A 26,821-nucleotide genomic window follows, 5' to 3' on the forward strand; every position below is an offset into this window, starting at 1 on the left:
ATGGCCTCCACGCCCCCCCGACTTAACCCCGTGCGATTTCTTTCTGTGGGGTTATGTGAAAGATTCAGTGTTTAAACCTCCTCTACCAAGAAACGTGCCAGAACTGCGAGCTCGCATCAGTGATGCTTTCGAACTCATTGATGGGGACATGCTGCGCCGAGTGTGGGAGGAACTTGATTATCGGCTTGATGTCTGCCGAATCACTAAAGGGGCACATATCGAACATTTGTGAATGCCTAAAAAAACTTTTGAGTTTTTGTATGTGTGTGCAAAGCATTGTGAAAATATCTCAAATAATAAAGTAGTTGTAGAGCTGTGAAATCGCTTCAATCATTTGTAATAACCCTGTATTTAGACATTTTATCTACGTTCTGAGATTTCAGAACAACCACCCCGTGTTTCGTTATGTGATTTGGTTGGTGTACTGTTTTAAAGTGTTCATTTGCTGGCTCACTTATTCTAGTAGCGCAATTTTTTTTTTAAGTGCCACTCAGGGCGACGAGAATGAAGTTGTTTTGAGGCACGCCTTCGAAAGATTCTAGCTTGGCTGTAAATTCTGACTGGTTTTGGTAGAACAATTATTGCGAGCAGTGAATAAGAGCTAAAGAGTTCTAGATTCGTATAACCGTGATATTTTAAGATGCGTTTTAAAGAAAGCTTCAGTATGTTTAAAGAATTTAAATTTGTTTGAAAAGTCACTGCACTTTTTTCAGCTTACATTTCAGCAAAATAATGACCGCCCACACACTGCGAGCGTTCCTACTGCTTGTCTTGGCACTTGCCAAAGGATTACTTGGCCAGGAAGGTCTTCGGAGCTCTCCACAACAGAGAACATTTGGAGCATTATGGGCAGGCCCCTGCAACCACCAGCGGATTTTGACGAAATAATGCGCCAAATGGACAGAATGTGCCACGTCATGCCTAAGGAGGACATCCAACAACTCTGTCAAACAATGCCAAGCCGAATAACTGCTTGCATAAAGGAAAGATGTGCACCAGTGCCTTAGCGACGTGCTCAGTTTTTCTATTGAGTAAATTATTCAATTTTTCTGAAAGTATAATCATCCGTTTCTCTGTACATATACACTGAAGCCGCAAAGGAACTGGTATAGGCATGCGTACTCAAATACAGAGTTATGTAAACAGGCAGAGTATGGCACTGTGGTCGGCAACGCCTATCTAAGACAACAAGTGTGTGGCACAGTTGTTAGATCGGTTCCCGCTGCTGCAATGGCAGGTGATCGAGATTCAAGTGAGTTTGAACGTGGTGTTATAGTCGGCACACGAGCGATGGACACAGCATCGAGGTAGCAATGAAGTGGAGATTTTCCCGTACGACCATTTCACGAGTGTACCGTGAATATCAGAAATCTGGTAAAACATTAACTCTCCGACATCACTATGCCCGGAAAAAGATCTTTCAACAACGGGACCAGAAACGACTGAAGACGGGATCAGCCGAACGGTCACAGGCGCTGCAGTCACGGACTGTGCGGCGAGTCCTGGCGGAGGTTCGAGTCCTCTCTCGGGCATGGGTGTGTGTGTTTGTCCTTAGGATAATTTAGGTTAAGTAGTGTGTAAGCTTAGGGACTGATGACCTTAGCAGTGAAGTCCCATAAGATTTCACACACATTTGAACATTTCACACACACACACACACACACACAGACACACACACACACACACACACGACTGACGACAGAAGTGACAGAAGTGACAGAAGTGCAACTCTTCCACAAATTGTTGCAGATTTCAGTGCTGGGCCATCAACAAGCGTCAGCGTGCGAACCATTCAACGAAATACGAGATGCATTCAAGTTCTAAGGCCTCCGATTTTTTTTCTGCGGACTGGAAAGAGATAGAAACATGCGCATTGTTTCAAAATGAGGCCGCGTTCATTGTCAATACGTCCCACAGATGGCAGCACCGTACGGCAGATGGAATTTTACCGCCAGCGACGAGAACGAGAACTGTTTTAAATACTTAAAATGGCGACGTTTTCCTTACTTGAACAGCGTGCAATCATTCGTTTTCTGAATTTGCGTGGTGTGAAACCAATTGAAATTTATCGACAGTTTGAGGAGACATGTGGTGATGGAGTTATGGATGTGTCGAAAGTGCGTTCGTGGGTGCGACAGTTTAATGAAGGCAGAACATAGTGTGACAACAAACCGAAACAACCTCGGGCTCGCACAAGCCGGTCTGACGACATGATCGAGAAAGTGGAGAGAATTGTTTTGGGGGATCGACGAATGACTGTTGAACAGATCGCCTCCAAAGTTGGCATTTCTGTGGGTTCTGTGCACACAATCCTGCATGACGACCTGAAAATGCGAAAAGTGTCATCCAGGTGGGTGCCACGAACGCTGACGGACGACCACATGGCTGCCCGTGTGGAATGTTGCCAAGCAATGTTGACGCGCAACGACAGCACGAATGGGACTTTCTTTTCGTCTGTTGTGACAATGGATGAGACGTGGATGCCATTTTTCAATCCAGAAACAAAGCACCAGTCAGCTCAATGGAAGCACACAGATTCACCGCCACCAAAAAAATTTCGGGTAACAGCCAGTGCTGAAAAAATGATGGTGTCCATGTTCTGGGACAGGGAGGGCGTAATCCTTACCCATTGCGTTCCAAAGGGCACTACGGCAACAGGTGCATCCTACGAAAATGTTTTGAAGAACAAATTCCTTCCTGCACTGCAACAAAAACGCCCGGGAAGGGCTGCGCGTGTGCTGTTTCACTAAGTTAAACGCACCCGCACATCGAGCTAACGTTACGCAACAGTTTCTTCGTGATAACAACTTTGAAGTGATTCCTCATGCTCCCTACTCACCTGACCTGGCTCCTAGTGACTTTTGGCTTTTTCCAACAATGAAAGACACTCTCCGTGGCCACACATTCACCAGCCGTGCTGCTATTGCCTCAGCCATTTTCCAGTGGTCAAAACAGACTCCTAATGAAGCCTTCGCCGCTGCCATGGAATCATGGCGTCAGCGTTGTGAAAAATGTGTACGTCTGCAGGGCGATTACGTCGAGAAGTAATGCCAGTTTAATCGATTTCGGGTGAGTAGTTAACAAGAAAAAAAATCAGAGGCCTTAGAACTTGAATGCACCTCGTATAACTGATACGGGCTTTTGGAGGCGAAGACTCACTATTGTAAACTTGATAACTGCACGACACAATGCTTTACGCCTCACCCGGGGCCATCAACAGCAACAGTGGACTGTTCGTAACTTGAAACACGTTGCCTAGTCAGACGAGTCTCGTTTCAAATTGTAGCGAGCGGATAGACATGAACGCGTATGGAGACAACCTCATGAATCCATTGACCCTGCATGAAAACAGGGGAGTGTTCATGCTGTTGGAAGCTCTGTAATGGTGTGGGGCGTGTGCATCTGGAGTGATATGGGACCCCTGATACGTCTACATACGACTCTGACAGGTGATACGTACGTGAGCATCCTGTCTGCTCACCTGCATTCATTCATGTCCATTGTGCATTCCGACGGACATGGGCAATTCCAACAGGACGATGCGACACCCCACAAGTCCAGAATTACTACGGACTGGCTCCAGAAACACTCTTTTGAGTTCATACACTTCCGATGGCCACCATACTCCCCAGACACAAATATTATGAGCATATCTGGGATGCCTTGCAACTTTGTGTTCAGGGAAGATCTCCACCCCGTCACAGGTTTATAGATAGCCGTACAGGATTCGTTGTCTCAGTTTCCTCCAACACTGCTGCTGACGTTAGTGAAGTCCATGCCAGGTCGTGTTGCGGCACTTCTGCGTGATCGCTGGGGCCCGTTTCAAATTGTAGCGAGCGGATGGAAGTGTACGGGCGTGGAGAGAACCTTATGAATCCATGGACCCTGCATGAAAGCAGGGGACTGTTCAAGCTGTTGGAGGCGCTGTAATGGTGTCGAGTGTGTGCAGTCGGAGTGATATGGTACCCCTGATACTTCCAGGTACGACTCTGACAGGTTACACACACGTAAGCATCCTGTCTGCTCACCTGCATTCATTAATGCCCATTGTGCATTCCGACGGACTTGCGCAATTCCAACAGGATGATGCGACACCCCACACGTCCAGAATTACTACGGAGCGGCTCGAGGAACACTCTTACGCGTTTCGCTGGCCTCCAAACTCCCCAGACATGAATATTATGAGCCTATCTGGGATGCTTTGCAACGCGGTGTTCAGAAGAGATCTCCACCCCGTCACGGGTTTATGGATAGCCCTGCAGGATTCGTGGTCTCAGTTCCCTCGATCACTACTTCTGACATTAGTTAAGTCCATGTCAGGTCGTGTTGCGGCACCTCTGCGTCATAGCGGGGGCACTACACGATATCAGGCAGGTGTTCAAGGTTCAAATGGCTCTGAGCACTATGGGACTTAACTTTTGAGCTCATCAGTCCCCTAGAACTTAGAACTACTTAAACCTAACTAACCTAACGACATCACACACATCCATGCCCAAGGCAGGATTCGAATCTGCGACCGTAGCGGTCGCGCGGTTCCAGATTGTAGCGCCTAGAACCGCTCGGCCACACCGGCCGGCTGAGGCAGGTGTATCAGTTTCTTTGGCTCTTCATTGTGTATGACATCTACTGAATTGCGAGGCCAGGCCTCGGAGTATGGCGCTGTTTGGATGACTCACCGGGCTGCTGACCGCAGGCGGCCGCGAGGTACTGCTTGGATAAGGGCCGGTTGAGGCAGGAGCCCACCACGGGCCCCCCGGGTCCGTCTGTGGCCATCACGGAGAGTCCGGAGCGCAGCTGCTCCATGGCGTACTGCCGGAAGTCGCGCTCCCTCCTGCCCGTGGCGCACAGCGGGAAGCTGTGCGACAGGGGCTCGTCCCGCAGGAAGATGGGAGTCACGTGGTCCAGCACCTGCCACACACTCGTCGTGAGCTGCCTGTCTCGTTTCAAGTTCAGATTACATGTAAGTTTGTGTATGAAAGTACACTGGGCTGACAAGAGTCGTGGAAGAACAACATGGACATACACCACTGGCCATTAAAATTGCTACATCACGAAGATGACGTGCTGCAGACGCGATATTTAACCGGCAGGAAGGAGATGCTCTGATATGCAAATGATTAGCTTTTCAGAGCATTCACACAAGGTTGGCGACACCCACAACGTGCTGACATGAGAAAGGTTTCCAACCAATTTCTCATACACAAACAGCAGTTGACCGGCGTTGCCTGGTGAAACGTTGTTCTGATGTCTCGTGTAAGGAGGAGAAATGCGTACCATCACGTTTCCGACTTTGATAAAGGTCAGATTGTAACTTGTCGCGATGGCGGTTTATCGTATCGTGACATTGCTGCTCGTGTTGGTCGAGATCCAATGACTGTTAGCAGAATATGGAATCGGTGGGTTCAGGAGGGTAATACGGAACGCCGTGCTGGATCCCAACGGCCTCGTATCACTAGCAGTCGAGACGACAGGCATCTTACCAACATGGCTGTAACGGATGGTGCAGCCACGTCTCGATCCCTGAGTCAACAGATGGGGACGTTTGCAAGACAACAACCTTCTGCACGAACAGTTCGACGACGTTTGCAGCAGCATGGACTATCAGCTCGGAGACCATGGCTGCGGTTACCCTTGACGCTGCATCACAGAGCACCTGCGTTGGCGTACTCAACGACGAACCTGGGTGCACCAATGGAAAAACGTCATTTCCGGATGAATCCAAGTTCTGTTCAGAGCATCATGATGGTCGCATCCGTGGTTGGCGACATCGCGGTGAACGCACATTGGAAGCGTGAATTCGTCATCGCCATACTGGCGTATTGCTCTGCGTGGTCGTATGGGGTGCCATTGGTTACACGTCTCGGTCACCTCTTGTTCGCATTGACGACACTTTGAACAGTGGACGTTACATTTTAGATGTGTTACGACCCGTGGCCCTACCCTTCATTCGATCCCTGCGAAAGCCTACATTTCAGTAGGATAATGCACGAAAGCATGTTGCAGGTCCTGTACAGACCTTTCTCGATACAGAAAATGTTCGACTGCTGCCGTGGCCAGCACATTCCCCAGATCTATCACCAATTGCAGACGTCTGATCAATGGTGGGCTAGTAACTGGCTAGTCACAATACTCCAGTCACTACACTTGATGAATTGTGCTATCGTGTTGAAGCTGCATGAGCAGCTGTACCTGTACACGTCATCCAAGCACTGTTTGACTCAATGCCCAGGCTTATCAAGGCCGTTGTTACCGCCAGAGGCAGTTGTTCTGGGTACTGATTTCTCAGGATCGATGTCCCCAAATTGCGTGAAAATATAATCACGTATCAGTTCTAGTATAATATATTTGTCCATTGAACACCTGTTATCATCTGCATTTCTTCTTGGTGTAGAAATTTTAGTGGCCAGTAGTGTATAAAGATGGCGGCAGTATTGTGTACGTGAGATTTAAAATTGCAGTACATTGCCGGAGCTGTCATTTGTACTCCGGTGATTCATATGAAAAGTTTTCCCACGGGTATTAACGGACTTGAATGTGGAAGAGTAGTTGAAGCTAGATGCGTGGGACATTCCATTTCAAAATAGTTAGAGAATTCCTAGATCCACAGTATGAAGAGTGTGCCGAGAATAGCACAGTTCGGGCATTACCTCTCACCACTGAAAACGCAGCGGCCGACCGCCTTCACCTAAGGACCGAGAGAGAAGGTCCTTAGGTAGAGTTTGTCAGTACTAACAGACAAGCAACGCTGCGTGAAATAAGTGCGGAAATCAGTGTGGGGTGCATGACGAACGTACCCGTTATTGCAGTGCGGCGAAATCTGGCGTTAATGGGCTACGGCAGAAGACGACCGACACGAGTGGCTTTGATAACAGCACGATATCGACTGCAGCGCCTCTCCACGTCTCGTAGCCATGTCGGTTGGACCCCAGAGGACTGGAAAACGGTGGCCTAGTCAGCTGAGTCCCGATTTCAGTTGGAAAGAGCTGATGGTGGGCTTCGAGTTTGGTGCAGATCCCACGAAGCCACGAACCCAAGCTATCCAGAAGGCACTGTGCAAGCTCGTCGTGGGCTGTGTTTACATGGCACTGAAATGGGTCCTGTGGTCCAGATGAACCGATAATTGACTGTAGATAGTTATGTTAGGCCATTTGGACAGCATATGCAGCCATTCGTTATGGACGACATTGCACCATGTCACCACGCCACACTTGTTTGCGGTTGGTATGAAGAACGTTCTGGATCTGTGATTTCCTGTCAGAGAGGTCACAGTTCGTAGTAACTGTCGGAAAGTCATCGAATAAAACAGAGGTGATTTCTGGCGTTCCCCAAGGTAGTGTTATATGCCCTTTGCTGTTCCTTATCTATATAAACGATTTCGGAGACAATCTGAGCAGCCGTCTTCGGTTGTCTGCAGATGACGCTGTCGTTTATCTACTAATAAAGTCATCAGAAGATCAAAACAAACTGCAAAACGATTTAGGAGAAATATCGGAATGGTGCGAAAAGTGGCAGTTTTCCTTAAGTAATGAAAAGTGTGAGGTAATCCACATGAGTGCTAAAAGGAACGCCTTAAACTTCGGTTACACGATAAATCAGTGTAATCTGAAAGCCGTAAATTCAACTAAACACCTAGGTATTACAATTACGAACAATTTAAATTGGAAGGAACACACAGAAAATGTTGTGGGGAAGGCTAACCAAAGACTGCGTTTCATTGGCAGGACACTTAGAAAATGTAACAGACGTACTAAGGAGACTGCCTACAGTACGCTTGTCCATCCTCTTTTAGAATAATGTTGCGCGGTGTGTGATCCTTACCAGATAGCACTGACTGAGTACATCGAAAAAGGTCAAAGAAAGGCAGCACGTTTTGTATTATCGCGGAATATGGGAGAGGGCGTCACAAAAATGATACAGGATTTGGGATGGACATCATTAAAAGAAAGACGTTTTTCGTTGCGACGGAATCTTCTCAAGAAATTCCAATCACCAACTTTCTCCTACGAATGCGAAAATATTTTGTTGACACCGGGAGGAACGATCACCAAGATAAAATAAGGGAAATCAGAGCTCGCACGGAAAGATACAGGTGTTCATTCTTCCCCCGCGCTATACGAGATTGGAATAATAGAAAATTGTGAAAGTGGTTCGATGAACCCTCTGCCAGGCACTTAAGCGTGGTTTGCAGAGTATCCATGTAGATGTAGATGTATATGTAGAACTGCCAATGGACTATCGGATAATGATGCACAATTAATGAAAATAAACAGTGTGGCACTTTACAACCCAGAGGCAGGTTTGTACAAAGCAGTAAGATATTAATAACAGGATGCGTTAAGAGTAAGCTAAGACGGGGGGCGTGGAATGAGGTATATGTGGAAAGATATGTAATGTCAAATTCAGTTTATAGCATAATAAATTTGTGTCAGTATTTAAAAGCTGATTTCCTACAGTTTATCCAAAAAATCTATTAAACAATTAGTAAGCCATGGGTAACTAAGGGAATAAAAAACTCTGGTAAGAGGAAGTGGGAAATTTATGTAAAAGCCAGAGGAAGTCAAGAGCTAACATTACTTTCATACAACAAAAAACACTGTAGTAGTTTAAGAACAGTCATTAAAATATCCAGATGTGGGCATGTCCTGATGGACATAAATGTCACAGATAATAAGATTAAAATGATATGGAACATTGTCAAACAGGAGACAGGACAGCCAGTCAGTGTACAAGATTCCACAATAATTAAACTAAATTACAATGTCGTGACTGATAATTCACAAGTTGCAAGTGCTTTTAATAATCAGTTTCAAACTGTAACAACAAATATAGGATTTAACGGTTTAGCTGAAGAAACAAGAGAATGATTAAAAATGCCATTCCACAGTAGCTTAAGTAACTAGAAGTAGCACCAATATCCTTGGCTGAAATTAATACAACACTATAAAAATTTAAAAAAAAAATTTTCTTTGGGGCTGGTGGTATTTCAAACGGAGCTAAGACAAGTTGTTCCTACTTAATGAGTAATGTACATAGTGATATGTGCCTACAGCCTACGACTCACTTGATTGAGAGATAATAAAACTCTAACACTGATTAAGAAAACGTTAACCGACATTACCTCTAAAGTTAAATTCATAGGAGAAATTTCTGAACCATTTCATAAAAAGATTGGTGTTAGACAGGCAGATGGACTCTCACCATTACTGTTTAACTGTGTTTTGGAAAAGGCAATTACAGAATGACGAGAGCAAAAGCCGAGTCAAAATATAGCTCAATCAATCAAGACAGGTAGGAGTAATATTGGAGTAGATTGCCTCGCCTTTGCAGATGATGTGGCAATTTTAACTAGGGATATTACCACTGCTCAAAATCAAATAGAAATTGTTAAAGAAGTTGCGGAAAAAGTAAGACTAAAAATATCGTTCGAAAAAACAGAATATATGACATGCAACAAACAAGAACCAAAGATTTTGAACACGAAATATGGAAAAATAAAAAGGGTTTCTCAGTTTAAATACTTGGGGAAATCATGCAAGAAAACGGTCTCGACAAAACTGCAAAAGAAGTTTGCTGTCAAAAAATGGCAGCTGCATTCAGATTAACACAAAATATTTATAATAAAAAATTATTTTCTAGATTCAGTTAACTTAGACATTACAGCACTGTAATCAAATCTGAATGTCGTTAAGGAGCAGAAATTTTAATTTTAAGTAGAAAGAGGGATACTGAAGAAATTATAAAGAAAGAATGATAGATTATTAGAAAAATATTATGCCCCAAAATTACTGATGGAGAAACTTATAGGCCGAGAAGGAATAAGTAAATAGACGAATACACAGACATACGTGGTGACATGAGAAAACGAAGGCTCAGATTTTATGGGCACATTAAAAGGCATCCACTAGGCTGACCAAAAAATAGTTAAATTCTACGAAAACACAATAAAGGCCAAAACTGTATCAGTTAAATGGATCGCTGCGTCTTTGAAGTAGCTGTTATAGCTCAGGAAAACATTCATAAAAAAGATATTTGATTGGAAAGTTGATAAGAGGGAAATTATAAAACAGACTGGAACACCGTGGTCTCATGAAAGAAAGAGACTTCATTCTGAAAGGATCAAACAAATTTGGACCAACCATCAAAAGCGACATTGCCTGATTGTACCTCGTTTGGTCTTATTGGGCCCATACATGGATAATAATAATACACTCCTGGAAATTGAAATAAGAACACCGTCAATTCATTGTCCCAGGAAGGGGAAACTTTATTGACACATTCCTGGGGTCAGATACATCACATGATCACACTGACAGAACCACAGGCACATAGACACAGGCAACAGAGCATGCACAATGTCGGCACTAGTACAGTGTATATCCACCTTTCGCAGCAATGCAGGCTGCTATTCTCCCATGGAGACGATCGTAGAGATGCTGGATGTAGTCCTGTGGAACGGCTTGCCATGCCATTTCCACCTGGCGCCTCAGTTGGACCAGCGTTCGTGCTGGACGTGCAGACCGCGTGAGACGACGCTTCATCCAGTCCCAAACATGCTCAATGGGGGACAGATCCGGAGATCTTGCTGGCCAGGGTAGTTGACTTACACCTTCTAGAGCACGTTGGGTGGCACGGGATACATGCGGACGTGCATTGTCCTGTTGGAACAGCAAGTTCCCTTGCCGGTCTAGGAATGGTAGAACGATGGGTTCGATGACGGTTTGGATGTACCATGCACTATTCAGTGTCCCCTCGACGGTCACCAGTGGTGTACGGCCAGTGTAGGAGATCGCTCCCCACACCATGATGCCGGGTGTTGGCCCTGTGTGCCTCGGTCGTATGCAGTCCTGATTGTGGCGCTCACCTGCGCCAAACACGCATACGACCATCATTGGCACCAAGGCAGAAGCGACTCTCATCGCTGAAGACGACACGTCTCCATTCGTCCCTCCATTCACGCCTGTCGCGACACCACTGGAGGCGGGCTGCATGATGTTGGGGCGTGAGCGGAAGACGGCCTAACGGTGTGCGGGACCGTAGCCCAGCTTCATCGAGACGGTTGCGAATGGTCCTCGCCGATACCCCAGGAGCAACAGTGTCCCTAATTTGCTGGGAAGTGGCGGTGCGGTCCCCTACGGCACTGCGTAGGATCCTACGGTCTTGGCGTGCATCCGTGCGTCGCTGCGGTCCGGTCCCAGGTCGACGGGCACGTGCACCTTCCGCCGACCACTGGCGACAGCATCGATGTACTGTGGAGACCTCACGCCCCACGTGTTGAGCAATTCGGCGGTACGTCCACCCGGCCTCCCGCATGCCCACTATACGCCCTCGCTCAAAGTCCGTCACCTGCAGATACGGTTCACGTCCACGCTGTCGCGGCATACTACCAGTGTTAAAGACTGCGATGGAGCTCCGTATGCCACGGCAAACTGGCTGACACTGACGGTGGCGGTGCACAAATGCTGCGCCGCTAGCGCCATTCGACGGCCAACACCGCGGTTCCTGGTGTGTCCGCTGTGCCGTGCGTGTGATCATTGCTTGTACAGCCCTCTCGCAGTGTCCGGAGCAAGTATGGTGGGTCTGACACACCGGTGTCAATGTGTTCTTTTTTCCATTTCCAGGAGTGTATATGTAGTGTATCACTGGGGCAGGAAATTTTTCCAGAAAGGTTAAAATATGCAACTATCAAGCCACTTCATAAGAAGGTGTCAAGATAGACGTAAACAATTATCATGCCGTTTCCTTACTGACATCTTTTTCCAGAATATTCGAAAAAGTAAATTACTCAAGAATAGTCGCAAATTTAAGTGGAAATAATTTGCTTAGCTTATCACACTTTGGATTCTAGAAAGGTTGCTCCACTAAGAATTCTGTTTATAGATTTATTCATCAAATAGTAGACCTTGAATAATATCGCCTGTTGATATTTTTTGTGAACTCTCCAAGGACTTCGATTGTGTAGGTAGTGCAATAGATTGTGCTGAGTAATTCAGACAGTGTCAGGAAGGTACAAAATTTTAGTGACAGGGGTAAAATCACAAAGGATGTCCAACAGCGTTCAATTTTGGGCCCACTCCATTGGTTATATCTGTGAATTACCTTACACTTAACATTCAACAAGCAAAATTGGTACATTTTGGAGATGACACATTTTGCATGTCCCATTAGAGAGAAAGCAACAGAAGAGCTGTAAATAATATTTTCGAAGGAATTGTTAAGTGGTACACCGAAAATGGACTCTGCCTAAAGTTTGGAAAACACACTTCTTTCATTTGCATACAGCAAGCAGTCATACCAACAACTGATGTAGTAGATAAGCAGGAATCAGTAAGTAGGGTAGAATGCTCCAAATTTTTGGGTGTACACATTATTGAAAAGTTGAACTAGAAAACGGATATTACTGAGATTCTCAAACATTTAGGTCAGTTACTTTTGATCTTTGTATAATTGCTAATCTTGGAAACAAAAGTATTAACCTCCTGACATATTTTGAATACTTCCTCTCAGTAATGTCATACAGAATGGTTTTCTGGGGTAACTTAGAAAGAAAGTACTGACTGCACAAAAGCGAGCAGTAAGAACAACTTGTGGTGTTCACCCACTGACACCACGTAGGCATCCCTTCAAAAAGCATTTTAACTGTGTCGCCACAATACATATTTTCGCTAATGAAATTCGTTACAAATAATCAATCATAATTTGAGATGTACAGAATTGTACATACCTACAACTCTACAGAGAAAAATGACCATTATTACCCATTGATAAAGGCGTCAGTATATCAGAGAAGAGTTTAGCATACAGCAATAAAACTTTTTGATAGTTTTCCAAACAACATAAAATGTCTGACAGGTAGCGAAGCAACGTTTAAATCTAATTTAAAATCATATCGCATGGAAAACATCTTCGACTCCATTGACGAAATCTGCTTAAAAACTGGCAGTCAGTATTAAAAGTAAACTTATCTTTAAGTGTAGTTGTATGAGTAGGAATAAAATGACAATGCGTTCATTTATTTATTTATTTATTCGTATGGCTAGGGCCCCCCATCGGGCAGACCGTTCGCCGGGTGCCGGTCTTTCAATGTGACACCACTTCGGCGACCTGCAGTCGATGACGATGATAGGATGATGATGAGGACAGCACAACACTCGGTCCCTGAGCGGAGAAAATTCCCCGACCCAGCCGGGAATGGAACCCGGGCCCAGAGGATTGACAATCCGTCACGATGACCATTTTTTTACTTTGTTTTTGTTCGCTAGGGTTCGTTGTATTTCGTCGTAGCGGACGTCACATGACATCCGTTGAAGTTTGTTGTTGATCTTTTCACTTAGTTTTTTTATTACAGAGGCCAGCCACCTCTCTGACCGAACACGCCGAGCTACCGTGCCGGTTATCTTTTTTTGTTTAATTTTTTTACGGCTCCACACTGGAACGGACAGGCATTCAGGCGTGACCATTCAGCAACCGGGGGCCGACTGTGTTCATTAATATTAACACTAATCATGTATACATACCCTGTAAACTGACTTGTTCCACAGCATTTCGACGATCGAATCGTTTAAATGATTAAGGAATATGTACCTAACTACCTAACTAAATATATGTCAGAACATCGTGCACCACTTTACAAAAATACATTAACGATACTTATACAACGAAGAAAGTTATATTGACATCAGGTAAAATTTACACAGCATGGCTGTCCGTCATAAGGCAACATCGTGAACGACATAACTGGTGCAATACAATGTAAACATAAAACTGATACAACTCACAGAATAAAACATAAATTGTGAAAGAGTAAGCTTACAACGATCACAAGCTAAAATGCTACATTATTAGTATGACCAAATGTAGTCGCATTATAGCAGTCTAACATATAATAAATGACAGACAACAGAACCATTTAGGTAAAACTAGACGAATGGCTACAACTCAAAGTAAAATAGAAACTAATACAATTAAAATTACTTTTTAATTTTTTAAAGTATTTTTGTGGAATGTTGCACCATAATAACAGTCTAGCACTTATAAGTTGCTTTTAAAAGCTTTTTAATTATAATATTAACTTCTACTTTAATTATAGTTGTTGGCACTCATTTAGGATTACCTAAATTGTTCTATTTTAAGTCGGGTAATACATGTTCGATTATTGTAATACGACTGCAGTTGGTCGCAATCGTGTAATATTTGAGCTTGTTATGCCTGTAAACTTATAACTGCTAGACTGTTACCATGGTTCAGTGTTGTACCAGTACACTTTTAATTTAAGAAAATCCTTTCAATTGTAATATTATCTTCTGTTTTATTTCAAGTTAATGTCAGTCAGCTGCGCTTACCGAAACTAAAGAAATTTGCTCCTGGTATGGCATCAATGTGTGGAACAACTTACGTTTGTGAGCAAAAATAAAAAAAAAATAAAAAAATCGGATGAGTGCCAATAGAACTCCCACACCGACGGTTTGGTACTCACTAAATTGTGTGTGTAGATAGCTTATCCGTATGGGGAGTCGAGAAACTCCAAGAATTTTCCGTTTTAGCGATATCGATACAGACAAGATACACATCTGCCCATTTTGAGAAAAATGGATCTTAACAGGATAGGCAGACAGATAACAAATGACAAAAAAATATTTTTTTGTGTGATATACTTTCAGATTAACAATTTTTTTCCTTACTTGTTCTGTGAACCCTTGCTTCCTGCCAGATTTCATTATTAAAGGTCAGTAGGAAGTACCACATACTAGTAGGATTTGATGATTGTGATTGCGAGCATAAAAATGTGTGACATAAATGGCCGCATCTTTTGACTAAATTGTCTTGGAAGCATACATTTGTTACACCGCCCAGGGACTAAAGACCTTACTATGCGACATAAATTCCATCTTGGTACGTCGAACCGTTCCTGAGAAAAATGGGTCTTAACGGATGGACAGACAGAAGGACAGACTGATAAAAATGGACATATATTACAGATTTAAAAATTTTTGGATTTTTTTCTTAAGTTATTCTGTGAAAACTTGCTTCTTTGCCAAATTTCACGATTCTACTTCGTCATTTCCAATCGTGTACCAGCAATATACTCTGCAGAGCCAAATAAACTGGTACCCCTGCTTAATATCTTGTAGGGCCCTCGCGAGCACGCAGAAGTGCCGCGACACGACTTGGCATGGACTCAACTAATGTCTGAAGTAGTGCTGGATGGAAGTGAAACCAAGAATCCTGCAGGGCTGTCCATAAATCCGTAAGAGTACGAGGAGATGGAAACCTCTTCTGAACAGCACGTTGTAATGCACCCCATATATATTCAATAACGTTCATGTCTGGGGAGTATGGTGGCCAGCGGAAGTGTTTAAACTCAGAAGAGTGTTCCTGCAGCAACTCTGTAGCAATTCTGGACGTGTGGGGTGTCGCATTGTCCTGCTGAAATTGGCCAAGTCCGTCGGAATTCACAATGGACACGAATAGATGCGGGTGACCAGACAATATGCTTACGTACGTGTCACCTGTCAGAGTCATATCTAGACGTGTCAGGGGTCCCACATCACTGAAACTGCACACACCCCACACAATTACAGAGCCTCCACCAGCTTGAATAGTTCCCTGGTGACACGCGGTTTCCATGGGTTAATAAGGTTGTCTCGGTACCCGCTCGATATAGTTAGAAACGGGACTTGTCCGACCAGGCAACATGTTTCCAGGCATCAGCAGTCCAATGTCGGTGCTGACGGGCGCAGGCGAGGTGTAAAGCTTTGTGTCGTCCAGTCATTAAGGCTATACGAGGGGGCCTTCGGCTCCGAAAGTCCACAACGAAGATGTTTCGTTGAATGGTTCACACGCTGACACTTGTTGTTGGGGCAGCACTGAAATCTGGAGCAATTTAGGGAACGGTTGCATATCTGTCACGTTGAGCGAATCTCTTCAGTCGCCGCTCGGGGTAGCCGTGCGGTCCAGGGCCCCATGCACGGTTCGCGCGGCTTCCCCCGTCGGAGGTTCGAGTCCTCCCTCAGGCACAGGTGAGTGTGTCGTCTGTAGCATAAGTTAGTTTAAATTAGAATAAGTAGTGTGTAAGTCTAGGGACCGATGACCTCGGCAGTTTGGTCCTATAGGAAGTTACCACAAATTTCAAATTCTCGTCAGTCATCGTTGGTCACATTCTTGAAGGATCTTTTTCTAGCAGCAGCGATGTCGGAGATTTGATGTTTTACCAGATTCCTGATACGGTACACTCATGAAAATCCCCACTTCACCGCTGCCTCGGAGGTGCTGTGTCCCAACGCTCGTGCCCCGACTATGACGCCACGTTCAAACTCACTCACATCTTGGTAACCTGCCACTGAGCCAGACACGTGTTGTCTTATATAGGCGTTGCCGACCGCAGCGCCGTATTCTGTCTGTTTACATATCTCTTTATCTGAATACACATGTCTATACCAGTTTCTTTGGTGCTTCGGTGTATTACAATGTCAAATGAAACTGGAAGCTTAAGATACATGCTTGAAAATGACGAAATATCGAAACTGGCCAATCACTTAGATAATAAAAATGTAACACAGCCTGCCTGGAACATATTTTCATTCACAAAACCTTAGTATTTGAAGATTGAGTTTGTGGGTGTCAAGATACGTGACGTAAATGGCCAGTCTTTTCACAGTATTAACTTAGAAGCTTCAATTTTTACAACGCCAAGGGATCGTAGAACTTAACCTGTGACATAAATTTCAGCTTGAATCGTCTAACCTTACCTGAGTAAATAGGTTTTTAACAATCTGACAGATAGACAGTCGGAAAACAAGGTGATCCTATAAGGGTTAGTTTTTCTACCGACTGAGTTACGGAACCCTAAAAATGAAGTATCTGAATTCAGCACATTGAACGAGATTGGCTGTTTAACATTTGAAAGCAAATCTCTGAATTACATGCAGCAAAACCAACTCAAATTACATTAGAAAAGCCCTCGGTCACAAATATTAAGTCCAAATTGACCAGGTTTCGACGACGCTATGAGCGTCGTCTTCACAATTAAACTAACTGTTCTAAAACATTTTATGTATAGACGACATTAATAAACTAAAGTGTGTACTGACTGGAAAGAGATGCAGGGCTTACAAGTCACATTCTAAAAAGATCTAAGCCGGAAAGGCGACGTGATGAAAAGTTGTAAATCAGATAAGATTGCGAGCCGCTAAGTGCTGCTCGTACATGAGTAAACACGGATTGCAACAAAACTGAGATGCCCACTTTAGAAAGTGAGGGCAAGTAAACATGGTGTTGCTACGAGCGCCATCTAGTAGCCGCAGAAACAACTAGGCTACTGTACATTCAAAATTAGACACATGTAATGAAGCTGATTCAAGCATAATGTAAGTACTAATAATAAGATGAAGTTACATATTTATCTGCTTTAAACACAGATACATTTTGTAACGTAAAAAAAACCTCAGTTATGACATACAAGAAAACAGCAAAGACGTAACAAGAAAATAACATTTCGGCAAACTGCATGAGGAAATCTGAATCAAAGATCAAGCAACAGCTTTATACAGTCGAAAACGTTTTTATTTCGCAGCTGCAGCTGTTCGTTGAGAATGAGGCCATCATGACGAGATAGATGTTTGAAAATCTCCAATTCCTGTAAGACATCTAACATACGCCCCTTCTTTTCAGTATGCAGAATATTGTTATCGCCAATGGCCTTAGGCACGTGTCCAGTAATTAAGAGATGATCGGCAAAGGATGAATTTAGGGGACCGGTGCCGTTTTTTCTCAAAAGATGTTCTTTACATCCGATAGTGAAAGCACGTCCAGTTTGCCCTATATAATATAGGAAGAGCAGGTATCACAGATGATGTTATAAACGCCAGAACTTTTTGTAGGGGAGTGAATGGATTTCAAATTATGAATGAAGTTTCTCTTCAGATTGTTATTAGTAGAGAAGGCAACATTGCAGTTGTATTTGTTGCGAAGCATGCGCTGAGTCTGATAGTAAATGGGACCTACGAAAGGAATAGCAAAAGGTTTTTTTTTTTTTTTTTTTTTTGTTAACTTCAGCGCGTGAGGTGTTGAGCGTAGTAGTTCTTGCAGTTTTCTTTTTGAGGATTTCGTCCACTATGTTAGGCGTATATTCATTATTGACTGCTATGGTTGTAAGTAAATTAATCTCCTCATTAAACTTTTCTGTTGAAAGTGGTATGGAGGTGGCTCGGTGGATGGCAGAGTGAAAAAAGGCCATTTCTTGAGACTGTGGATGAAAAGAGGAAGCAGGCACGATTTGGTCAGTATACGTTTCTTTTCGAAAAATCTTAAAAGTAATGTTACTTTCTCCTATTGTAAGCGTCAAGTCTAAGTAATGTAATTGGCGGTTTTCGTTTTCCAGTTCAATAGTGAAAGAAAGATCTATCAGATGAACAGATTACCGATTTTATGAATCTCATTAATGTCGTTGCCAAGTACAACTACTCTGGATTCAACGGACAACTGTACCAGCAGTCTGACGGGCTCGCTATGGGCAACCCTTTAGCCGGCATCCTTGCCGACATCTTTATCAATTCCTTGGAGAAAAAGCTGTTTAACCGTGTCTCAGCCACTTCACTAGGTATCCTGTCTTAGACAAGATACGTTGATGATATTCTAGTCATCTGTAACGGACCCGCCGATAGAATTGATCATATATTTAAACTTTTTAACGACCTCCGTGAAAAAATTTCTTTTACTGTTGAACTCGAAAACGAAAACCGCCAATTACATTACTTAGACTTGACGCTTACAATAGAAGAAAGTAACATCACTTTTAAGATTTTTCGAAAAGAAACGTATACTGACCAAATCGTGCCTGCTTCCTCTTTTCATCCACAGTCTCAAGAAATGGCCTTTTTTCACTCTGCCATCCACCGAGCCACCTCCATACCACTTTCAACAGAAAAGTTTAATGAGGAGATTAATTTACTTACAACCATAGCAGTCAATAATGAATATACGCCTAACATAGTGGACGAAATCCTCAAAAAGAAAACTGCAAGAACTACTACGCTCAACACCTCACGCGCTGAAGTTAACAAAAAAAAAAAAAAAAAAAAAACCTTTTGCTATTCCTTTCGTAGGTCCCATTTACTATCAGACTCAGCGCATGCTTCGCAACAAATACAACTGCAATGTTGCCTTCTCTACTAATAACAATCTGAAGAGAAACTTCATTCATAATTTGAAATCCATTCACTCCCCTACAAAAAGTTCTGGCGTTTATAACATCATGTGTGATACCTGCTCTTCCTATATTACATAGGGCAAACTGGACGTGCTTTCACTATCGGATGTAAAGAACATCTTTTGAGAAAAAACGGCACCGGTCCCCTAAATTCATCCTTTGCCGATCATCTCTTAATTACTGGACACGTGCCTAAGGTCATTGGCGATAACAATATTCTGCATACTGAAAAGAAGGGGCGTATGTTAGATGTCTTACAGGAATTGGAGATTTTCAAACATCTATCTCGTCATGATGGCCTCATTCTCAACGAACAGCTGCAGCTGCGAAATAAAAACTTTTTCCACTGTATAAAGCTGTTGCTTGATCTTTGATTCAGATTTCCTCATGCAGTTTGCCGAAATGTTATTTTCTTGTTACGTCTTTGCTGTTTTCTTGTATGTCATAACTGAGGTTTTTTTGTTACGTTACAAAAAAAAAAAAATGGTTCAAATGGCTCTGAGCACTATGGGACTTAACATCTATGGTCATCAGTCCCCTAGAACTTAGAACTACTTAAACCTAACTAACCTAAGGACATCACACACATCCATGCCCGAGGCAGGATTCGAACCTGCGACCGTAGCAGTCGCGCGGCTCCGGACTGAGCGCCTAGAACCGCTAGACCACCGCGGCCGGCGTTACAAAATGTATCTCTGTTTAAAGCAGATAAATATGTAACTTCATCTTCTTATTAGTACTTACATTATGCCTGAATCAGCTTCATTACATGTGTCTAATTTTGAATGTACAGTAGCCTAGTTGTTTCTGCGGCTACTGGATGGCGCTCGTAGCAACACCATGTTTACTTGCCCACACTTTCTAACGCGGGCACCTCAGTTTTGTTGCAACCCATGTTCACTCGTGTACGAGCAGCGCTTAGCGGCTCGCCTTCTTATCTTATTTACAACTTTTCATGACGTCGCCTTTCCGGCTTAGATTTTTTTAGTATGTGACTTGTAAGTGCTGCATCTCTTTCTAGTCAGAACACACTTTAGTTTATTAATGTCTTATATACCTATTATGTTTTAGAACAGTTAGTTTAATTCTGAAGAAGACGCTCATAGCGCCGTCGAAGCCTGGTCAATTTTGACTTAATATTTCATAAATCTCGCTAACGTTTCTTACTGCTTAATTAGTGAGATTTGGCTCAGTGCACGCAAGATCTGACGTGACAATGGTTTCTTTAACGTCGCCTCCTTTCAGAAATTTTTTGTTAAATATGTTGCTTGTCCATGTTTTTTCTCTGCACTGCATGCCATTTTCCCTTGATGAACACTGAATGTGGAACTTGGGGTTTCGTCTTCTTCTTCCTCATTGCTTTCGTTATGCCTTGCAAGTGTTGTACAGAAGGTCTATGCGCCTTTGCGCTCTTCCTATTGCCAGTTATCCAGCCCGCTGACAAAAGAAGTTTAGTCATGCCTGCACTACCTCATTATAGCTCCACGTGCTTGTTGCGAACCAGCGAGAACAAGTCTTGGGCGATTGCAAGTTCGTTTCACAAGAGCACGTAACACTCACACTCTCCTATTAAACAAGTAATAAGCTGAGTGCTGAAGGCCTTTCACAACATGCATGAGAATAATGAAAGTTCTCGTAGCCAACTCCGCAGTTCGCAATGTGATCTAATTGACATACCTGACACAGCTCGTTACCTCGTTACGACCACCGGTAAGTGTGTCTGCCCACACATAAGCGCTTACCTGCGTTTCCACGAACGCAAGTTGACGTAATGCTCCCTGACAAACTTCACAGAAGCAAACACAATTTAGTTATGCGTGGCTCATGACCTCAGACTTCTCTACCTTAGGTATATCGATAATGAGGTCCATCTCTGTGTTCAAGCACACTTTGTTGTCTGCAGCAGTAAGGGCAAAGTAAGGAAAGCTTATTATCGTATTTACAGTCATCTTTCAACCTTCCTAGCCTTTGTAGGCCTAGAGAACGGTTTCCACAATATAAAGTGGAATAAGATACTCACAAACCATAAAAGATTTACGCTAAAGACAGGTCAACCGAAATTTCCATTTCAGCAGGAGGTGGGGTTGTAGTTGTTAAACATTAGTAACACATTAACATTTGGTTCAACCGCAAGAATTCGTGACAATATCACATTAATATCGTTATGTTACCGCACTACCCTGGCGTCCCAGAAAAGTAGCTGCCTTTCTGAAACTGTTTGACATCAGAGATGCCTTTAAAACGGAAACAAATGGCTGGGACGCAAGGTGTACCACACTGTGAAAAATAATTGCAGTAAGTACAACGTATAAAGTATGCACAAGATTAAAAGCACACCGTGTGACGCTAAATAAACATGGATGATCAGTTGCCCCTACCTATATGTTTTATCCAACCGGCATGTTTTTTGATGTCCTTACGGGTTGCATAAAACCCGTAGGAAGGGACGCTGAATCCCCTTGTAATCTACAGACCGGGGGAGGGGGGGGGGATCTTTGAAATAAGATACAGTGACCATAAGGTCGCCTTAAAATATCTCGTACAAATTTTCATGTTCCGCTAGCTACGCGCAAGCTGCTAGTCCTACGGCGAAAGTGAACAGGACATTTATGTAGCAAATTTAATGTAGTTAAATTTTGTTCCGGAGAGTACAGTATGACCGCAGTTTTTCCATAGGTGTAGAGAGTACAAGGAATCGTTCAAACCATTCAACAACATTTAGCGGTTGCGACATGACATGTGGGCGAATAAAACCGTGAATGAGCCGGCCACTGTGGCCGAGCGGTTCTAGACGCTTCAGTCCGGAACCGCGCGGCTGCTACGGTCGCAGGTTCGAATCCTGCCTCGGGCACTGATTTGTGTGATGTCCTTAGGTTAGTTAGGTTTAAGTAGCTCTAAGTCTAGGAGACTGATGACCTCAGAAGCTAAGTCCCATAGTGCTTAGAGCCATTTGAAAACCGTGAATGGTCCCTTTAAGACCGCCACTTCAGCTACACCCTCGGTACCACCCGTCTGCGTTTGTTGAGCACATAAAAAATGTATCTACACAGAGACAACCTGTGACGGTGTCCTAGGTAAAGACAGGCAACCTGTTTACACCCCTTGAATTCCACACGACTACAAGCAGGCAGAGGCGTTGCGTGTTTGTTGGTTTAATTAATTTGCCGCCTGAGAAATCTTTCTCTACTGGTTTAAACACTCCTCATATGTGGCTAGAAGCTTCATCAAGGACTGTCTCGGTACAGATACATTTTTAAAGTTTTGTAAACGATCGTCGCAAATTTGGTCAAGGCCTCGTCGCTACTGCTGTGGAGGCCTAGATATCAGTGTTGTTGCGGTAGGCCGAGTTTGTCGGTTCGCGAAACAGCTTCTGGTGCCGTACACCGCTAAGGCGATTTCTCCCTGCCAATATTACACAGCAGTGCCCCAAGGTCAGGTAACAGAATAGGAGAACGAATGTTCCACAACACTCCAACAAATTATTAACAAAGTTACTCAAATGAGTTGAAAGGTTTACTTATCTTTGTGACTAGTTGAATTATTAAGTATGCAACACTGCATGTAATATAACACAAAAAGGCCCTCAATGGCTAAGAGCAAATAATCGTAGGTAAACGTCACAGGATATAAACTCTCCTCAAACAGGCCATGAAAGTCCATAGGCACCGACTGGTCGCCGTGTCATCCTCAGACGACGCCAGTCATTACAGGGTGAAAAGTATTCAAACCGACAAACTCTGGGAGGTTGTAGGGAACACAAAACAAATATTTTTTCCTAATATCATTTTATCCTATGAGGATTATTTAAACCGGTGGAGGCCGTATTGCGCTCTTCAGTTATTAGAGGCCGTATTATGATCTTCAGTTGTTAGAGGCCGTATTACGCTCTTCAATTGTAGGCAACTGCTGTCCACCAGTATAGTAGTGCATTGTCTCTGTTTACTAATGGAGCGATACACCTGGAGTGAGTACACTGATATGGTTGGTGCGTACTACGTAGCACACCACAACGGACGTGCTGCAATTTGAGGAAGGTGTCCTGCATCATGTGGAGCAGGATTCTTCAATCAGCACTCGTACAATTGCACGTAACAAGGGGACGAATCAGACGAATGTAAGAACAGTCCTTCGAGAGCAATTGTTACGTCCATTTCACTTAACGCGTGTCCACAAGACGGAACCAGTTGATTATCGACCCAGAGCACAGCTTTCGCAGTGGTACCTGGAACAGTGTGGAATGCACCCTACATTTCCATCTTCTTAGTTGTTTACCGATGAAGCAACGTTGGTGCGTGATGGAGTCTTCAACATGCACAATTCGCATGTTTGGACTGAGGATAACCCACATGCCACAGTTACTAGGGCTCATCAAGTGCGGTTCTTCGTCGATGTGTGGGTCGGTGTTGTTGGGGACTGTTTAATTGGGCCTCATCTGCTACCCAGGCCATTAAATGGCAGGCACTATTACAATTTTCTCGCCAGGGCATTGCCAGAGTTGCTGGAAAACGTCCCGCTCCCTACAAGACAACGCATGTGGTTCCAACATGACGGGGCGCCGGCACATTTCAGTCGACGTGTGCGTCGATTCCTGGACCGACGGTTCCCAGAAACGTGGATTGGCAGAGGTGGTTCTGTACCATGGCCTGCTCGATCCCCAGATATGTCCCCTCTGGAGTTTTTTGTGTGGGGAGAGATGCGCAACCTTGTCTACGCAACTCCTGTTGCATCAGAAGAGGATCTGGTTGCCCGGATAGTAGCAGCAGCAGGAACAGTTCAGGATACTCCTGGGGTTTTTGCCCGTGTCAGGCAGAACATGATCCGACCGTGTAAACTTTGTTTACGTGTCAATGGAGGCATTTTTGAAACTTTACTGTAATTGAAATTGGATTGTGTTAATGTGTTGTCTCTTGGTCATAAAAAATGGAAAAGTGTTTGTTGGTTTAATTAATTTGCCGCCAGAGAAATCTTCCTCTACTGGTTTAAACACTCCTCATAGGAAAAAATGACATTAGGGAAAAATATTTGTTTTGATGTCCCCTACAACCTCACAGAGTATTTCGGTTTAAATATTTTTCATCCTGTAGATCCGGATATGGAGGGGCATGTGGTCAGCACACCGTCTGTACGTCAGTTTCAGATACCGCAGCCGCTACTCCTCAATCAAGCAGCTCCTCAGTTTGCCTCACAAGGGCTGAGTGCACCCTGCTTGTCAACAGCGCTCGGCAGACCGATTGGTCACCCATCCAAGTGCTAGCCCAGCCCAACAGCGCTTAACTTCCGTTATCTGACGGGAACCGGTGTTACCACTGCGGGAAGGCCGTTAGCTCACAGGATATAGGAAATGCAATTTACAGCGACTGTCTGTTCACTTCTAACAGTTCACTAAACGACATTTCATGTCTAAGTCAGCCGCGGACGATGATCTATAACCAAGGTGGAGAGAGCTGCACTTCTGTCTCCCGAGTGGGCTCGTGGCTTTTGTCGTCCGGTCATTGACAGAATGTACTCGTGTCCATTATAATTATCCGGGCTGTTATGCCGTGGTCGGTTGATGAATTCTGAGGTGATTCCCAACGTTTCGTCTCCGACTGCGGGAGACATCTTCAAGGGGGTCCGTAGGTCGATGGAAGGTCCAACGCACACACTGGCTCGCTACTGACTGCCGCTAAATTCCGTGTCCGCGCGCCCCCGCGCCGCGGCGTGACGTCACGTGTTTTGAAAACGTCAATGCAATTGGCCGCTGTCCGTCGCCGTCGATCGCCGTTGCCATCACCCAGTAGTGAACGAGTGGTACACATCTTCTTTAACACCGGCATCCATATACCGTTTAATTTGACGCCCTCCTCCTTTCGGTTGAAATTATTTGGGTGTTTAGCGATTTCGATTGCCTCCCTGTAGAGCCTTTCGTAGTATCCGCTCGTGGCCGCTAGTACTTGCGTCTCCTCGAAACGAATATTGTGGTTCCCTGGCTGGAAAGCATGCTCCGCAACAGCTGATCGTTCCGTTTCTCCTCTTCTACAATTTCCCTTGTGCTCTTCCAAACGTTTAGAAACAGTTCTTTTGGTGGTACCCACATAAACATCACCACAGCTGCATGGGAACCTATACACTCCAGATTTTTCCAATGGTTTGCGAGCGTCCTTGGCAGGCCTAAGGTATTCCTGTATCTTCCTGGTGGGCTTGTAAATTACGGTAATATTCTGCTTCGTCAAGATCCTCCCTATTCTTTCCGTTACATTTTTAAAACACGTGACGTCACGCCGAGGCGCGGGGGCGCGCGGACACGGAATTTAGCGGCAGTTAGTAGCGAGCCAGTGTGTGTGTGTTGGACCTTCCATCAAGCTACGGACCCCCTAGAAGATGTCTCCCGCAGTCGGAGACGAAACGTTGGGAATCACCTCAGAATTCATCAACCGACCACGGCATAACAGCCCGGATAATTGCAATGGACATGATATTTCCGGTCGTGAAAGTTTACATTTTAGTATCAGAATGTACTCGGCCGGGAATTGGCCGAGGCGAAGTCGATATCTTCATCCTCAGCGCTCCCATGGCGCTGGTGGAACTGGCGCAAGTGGCGAGTCACTATGGCACTGGCGCCAGCTCGCAGCTTTGCGCCTGTGGTGCTTTTGCCCTGGCTGTGCTCAGTAAATGTGGACAGGCGACGTTGAGGGTGTTGCCGAACGGATTATCTTAGAGGCACCTCTCTTCGTTTATTCACGCATGGGCCAGTATTGCCCCTCTGTTACCACACCATAGGAGGGCGCCAAACAGGAGGGTTAAGGACAATGAGCACCACTTGCTGTTTAGAGTCACAACAAATTTGCAGTAATGATATAAGCCGAAGAAATAAATTAAAATTTATGCCACAACCGTGACTACAACGCGGGTCTCCTTGTTTACTAGGCAGGAACGCTACCCATTACATCACCGCAGCACTGTAGCTAACATTGTTGCAATGGCTACCAAAGTCCAATGCCCACCCCAACACAAACTTCAGTTCATATCTTCAACTTATTTTCCCCTCGGCAATAGGAGACCCAGATTGAAGTCACAGCAGTGGAATAAATTTTGTTTAATTTCTTCAGCTTCCATCATTATAGTAGATAAAGATGAGACTCAAATGTCTGGAGAAAAATTTAACTATAAGATCTATACAACATATATCGTCGAATGGTTCTCAACTGTCCCTAGTGGTTCCACGCTGCACATCAGAGCAGAAACTGCGGCTGCAGGGGTGCGATCACGTACAACGTTGCTGCTGGCACACAATGTCCGTAGTGAAGGGCTGAATCGTCTGGGCCATGTCAGCAGTGTGGAAGGCCCTGTTGCTCATCGCACTGCGAAATGTAGTTTTCGACCGGGACATGTTGAGAATCCACAGCCAAAGGGAGGGAGTGGTTTCATTGACACACTCTGTGCCACCACCTGATGTCTATTTCTATCGATTCTGAAACGTTTTCCTTCGCCACACATAATAAAATCGCTGGGCATCACGGTTCTGACCTACATCGAAGTGGCCTCAGAATATGGGTGAGATGTAGGCAAGAGGGGATGCAGCAGTCTTCCCACATGGGTACTCGTCAGAATTGTGGTGATAATTGATGCCAATGTGAC

The 26,821-nt window shown here is 44.3% G+C and overlaps 1 protein-coding gene across 2 annotated transcripts in view; it reads right to left on the minus strand.

Moving 5' to 3' along the window:
- LOC124716987 overlaps window positions 1-26,821 on the minus strand; it is a 225,313-nt gene that overhangs the window by 26,061 nt on the left and 172,431 nt on the right. For both annotated transcript variants that reach the window (XM_047243610.1, XM_047243611.1), the window contains exon 3: window positions 4,677-4,908. In XM_047243610.1, coding sequence (XP_047099566.1) covers window positions 4,677-4,908 — 232 coding nt within the window. The remainder of the gene's footprint in view (window positions 1-4,676; window positions 4,909-26,821) is intronic.

The sequence above is a fragment of the Schistocerca piceifrons genome, chromosome 9 (genome assembly GCF_021461385.2).
Source record: "Schistocerca piceifrons isolate TAMUIC-IGC-003096 chromosome 9, iqSchPice1.1, whole genome shotgun sequence".
NCBI classification, from domain to species: domain Eukaryota; kingdom Metazoa; phylum Arthropoda; class Insecta; order Orthoptera; family Acrididae; genus Schistocerca; species Schistocerca piceifrons.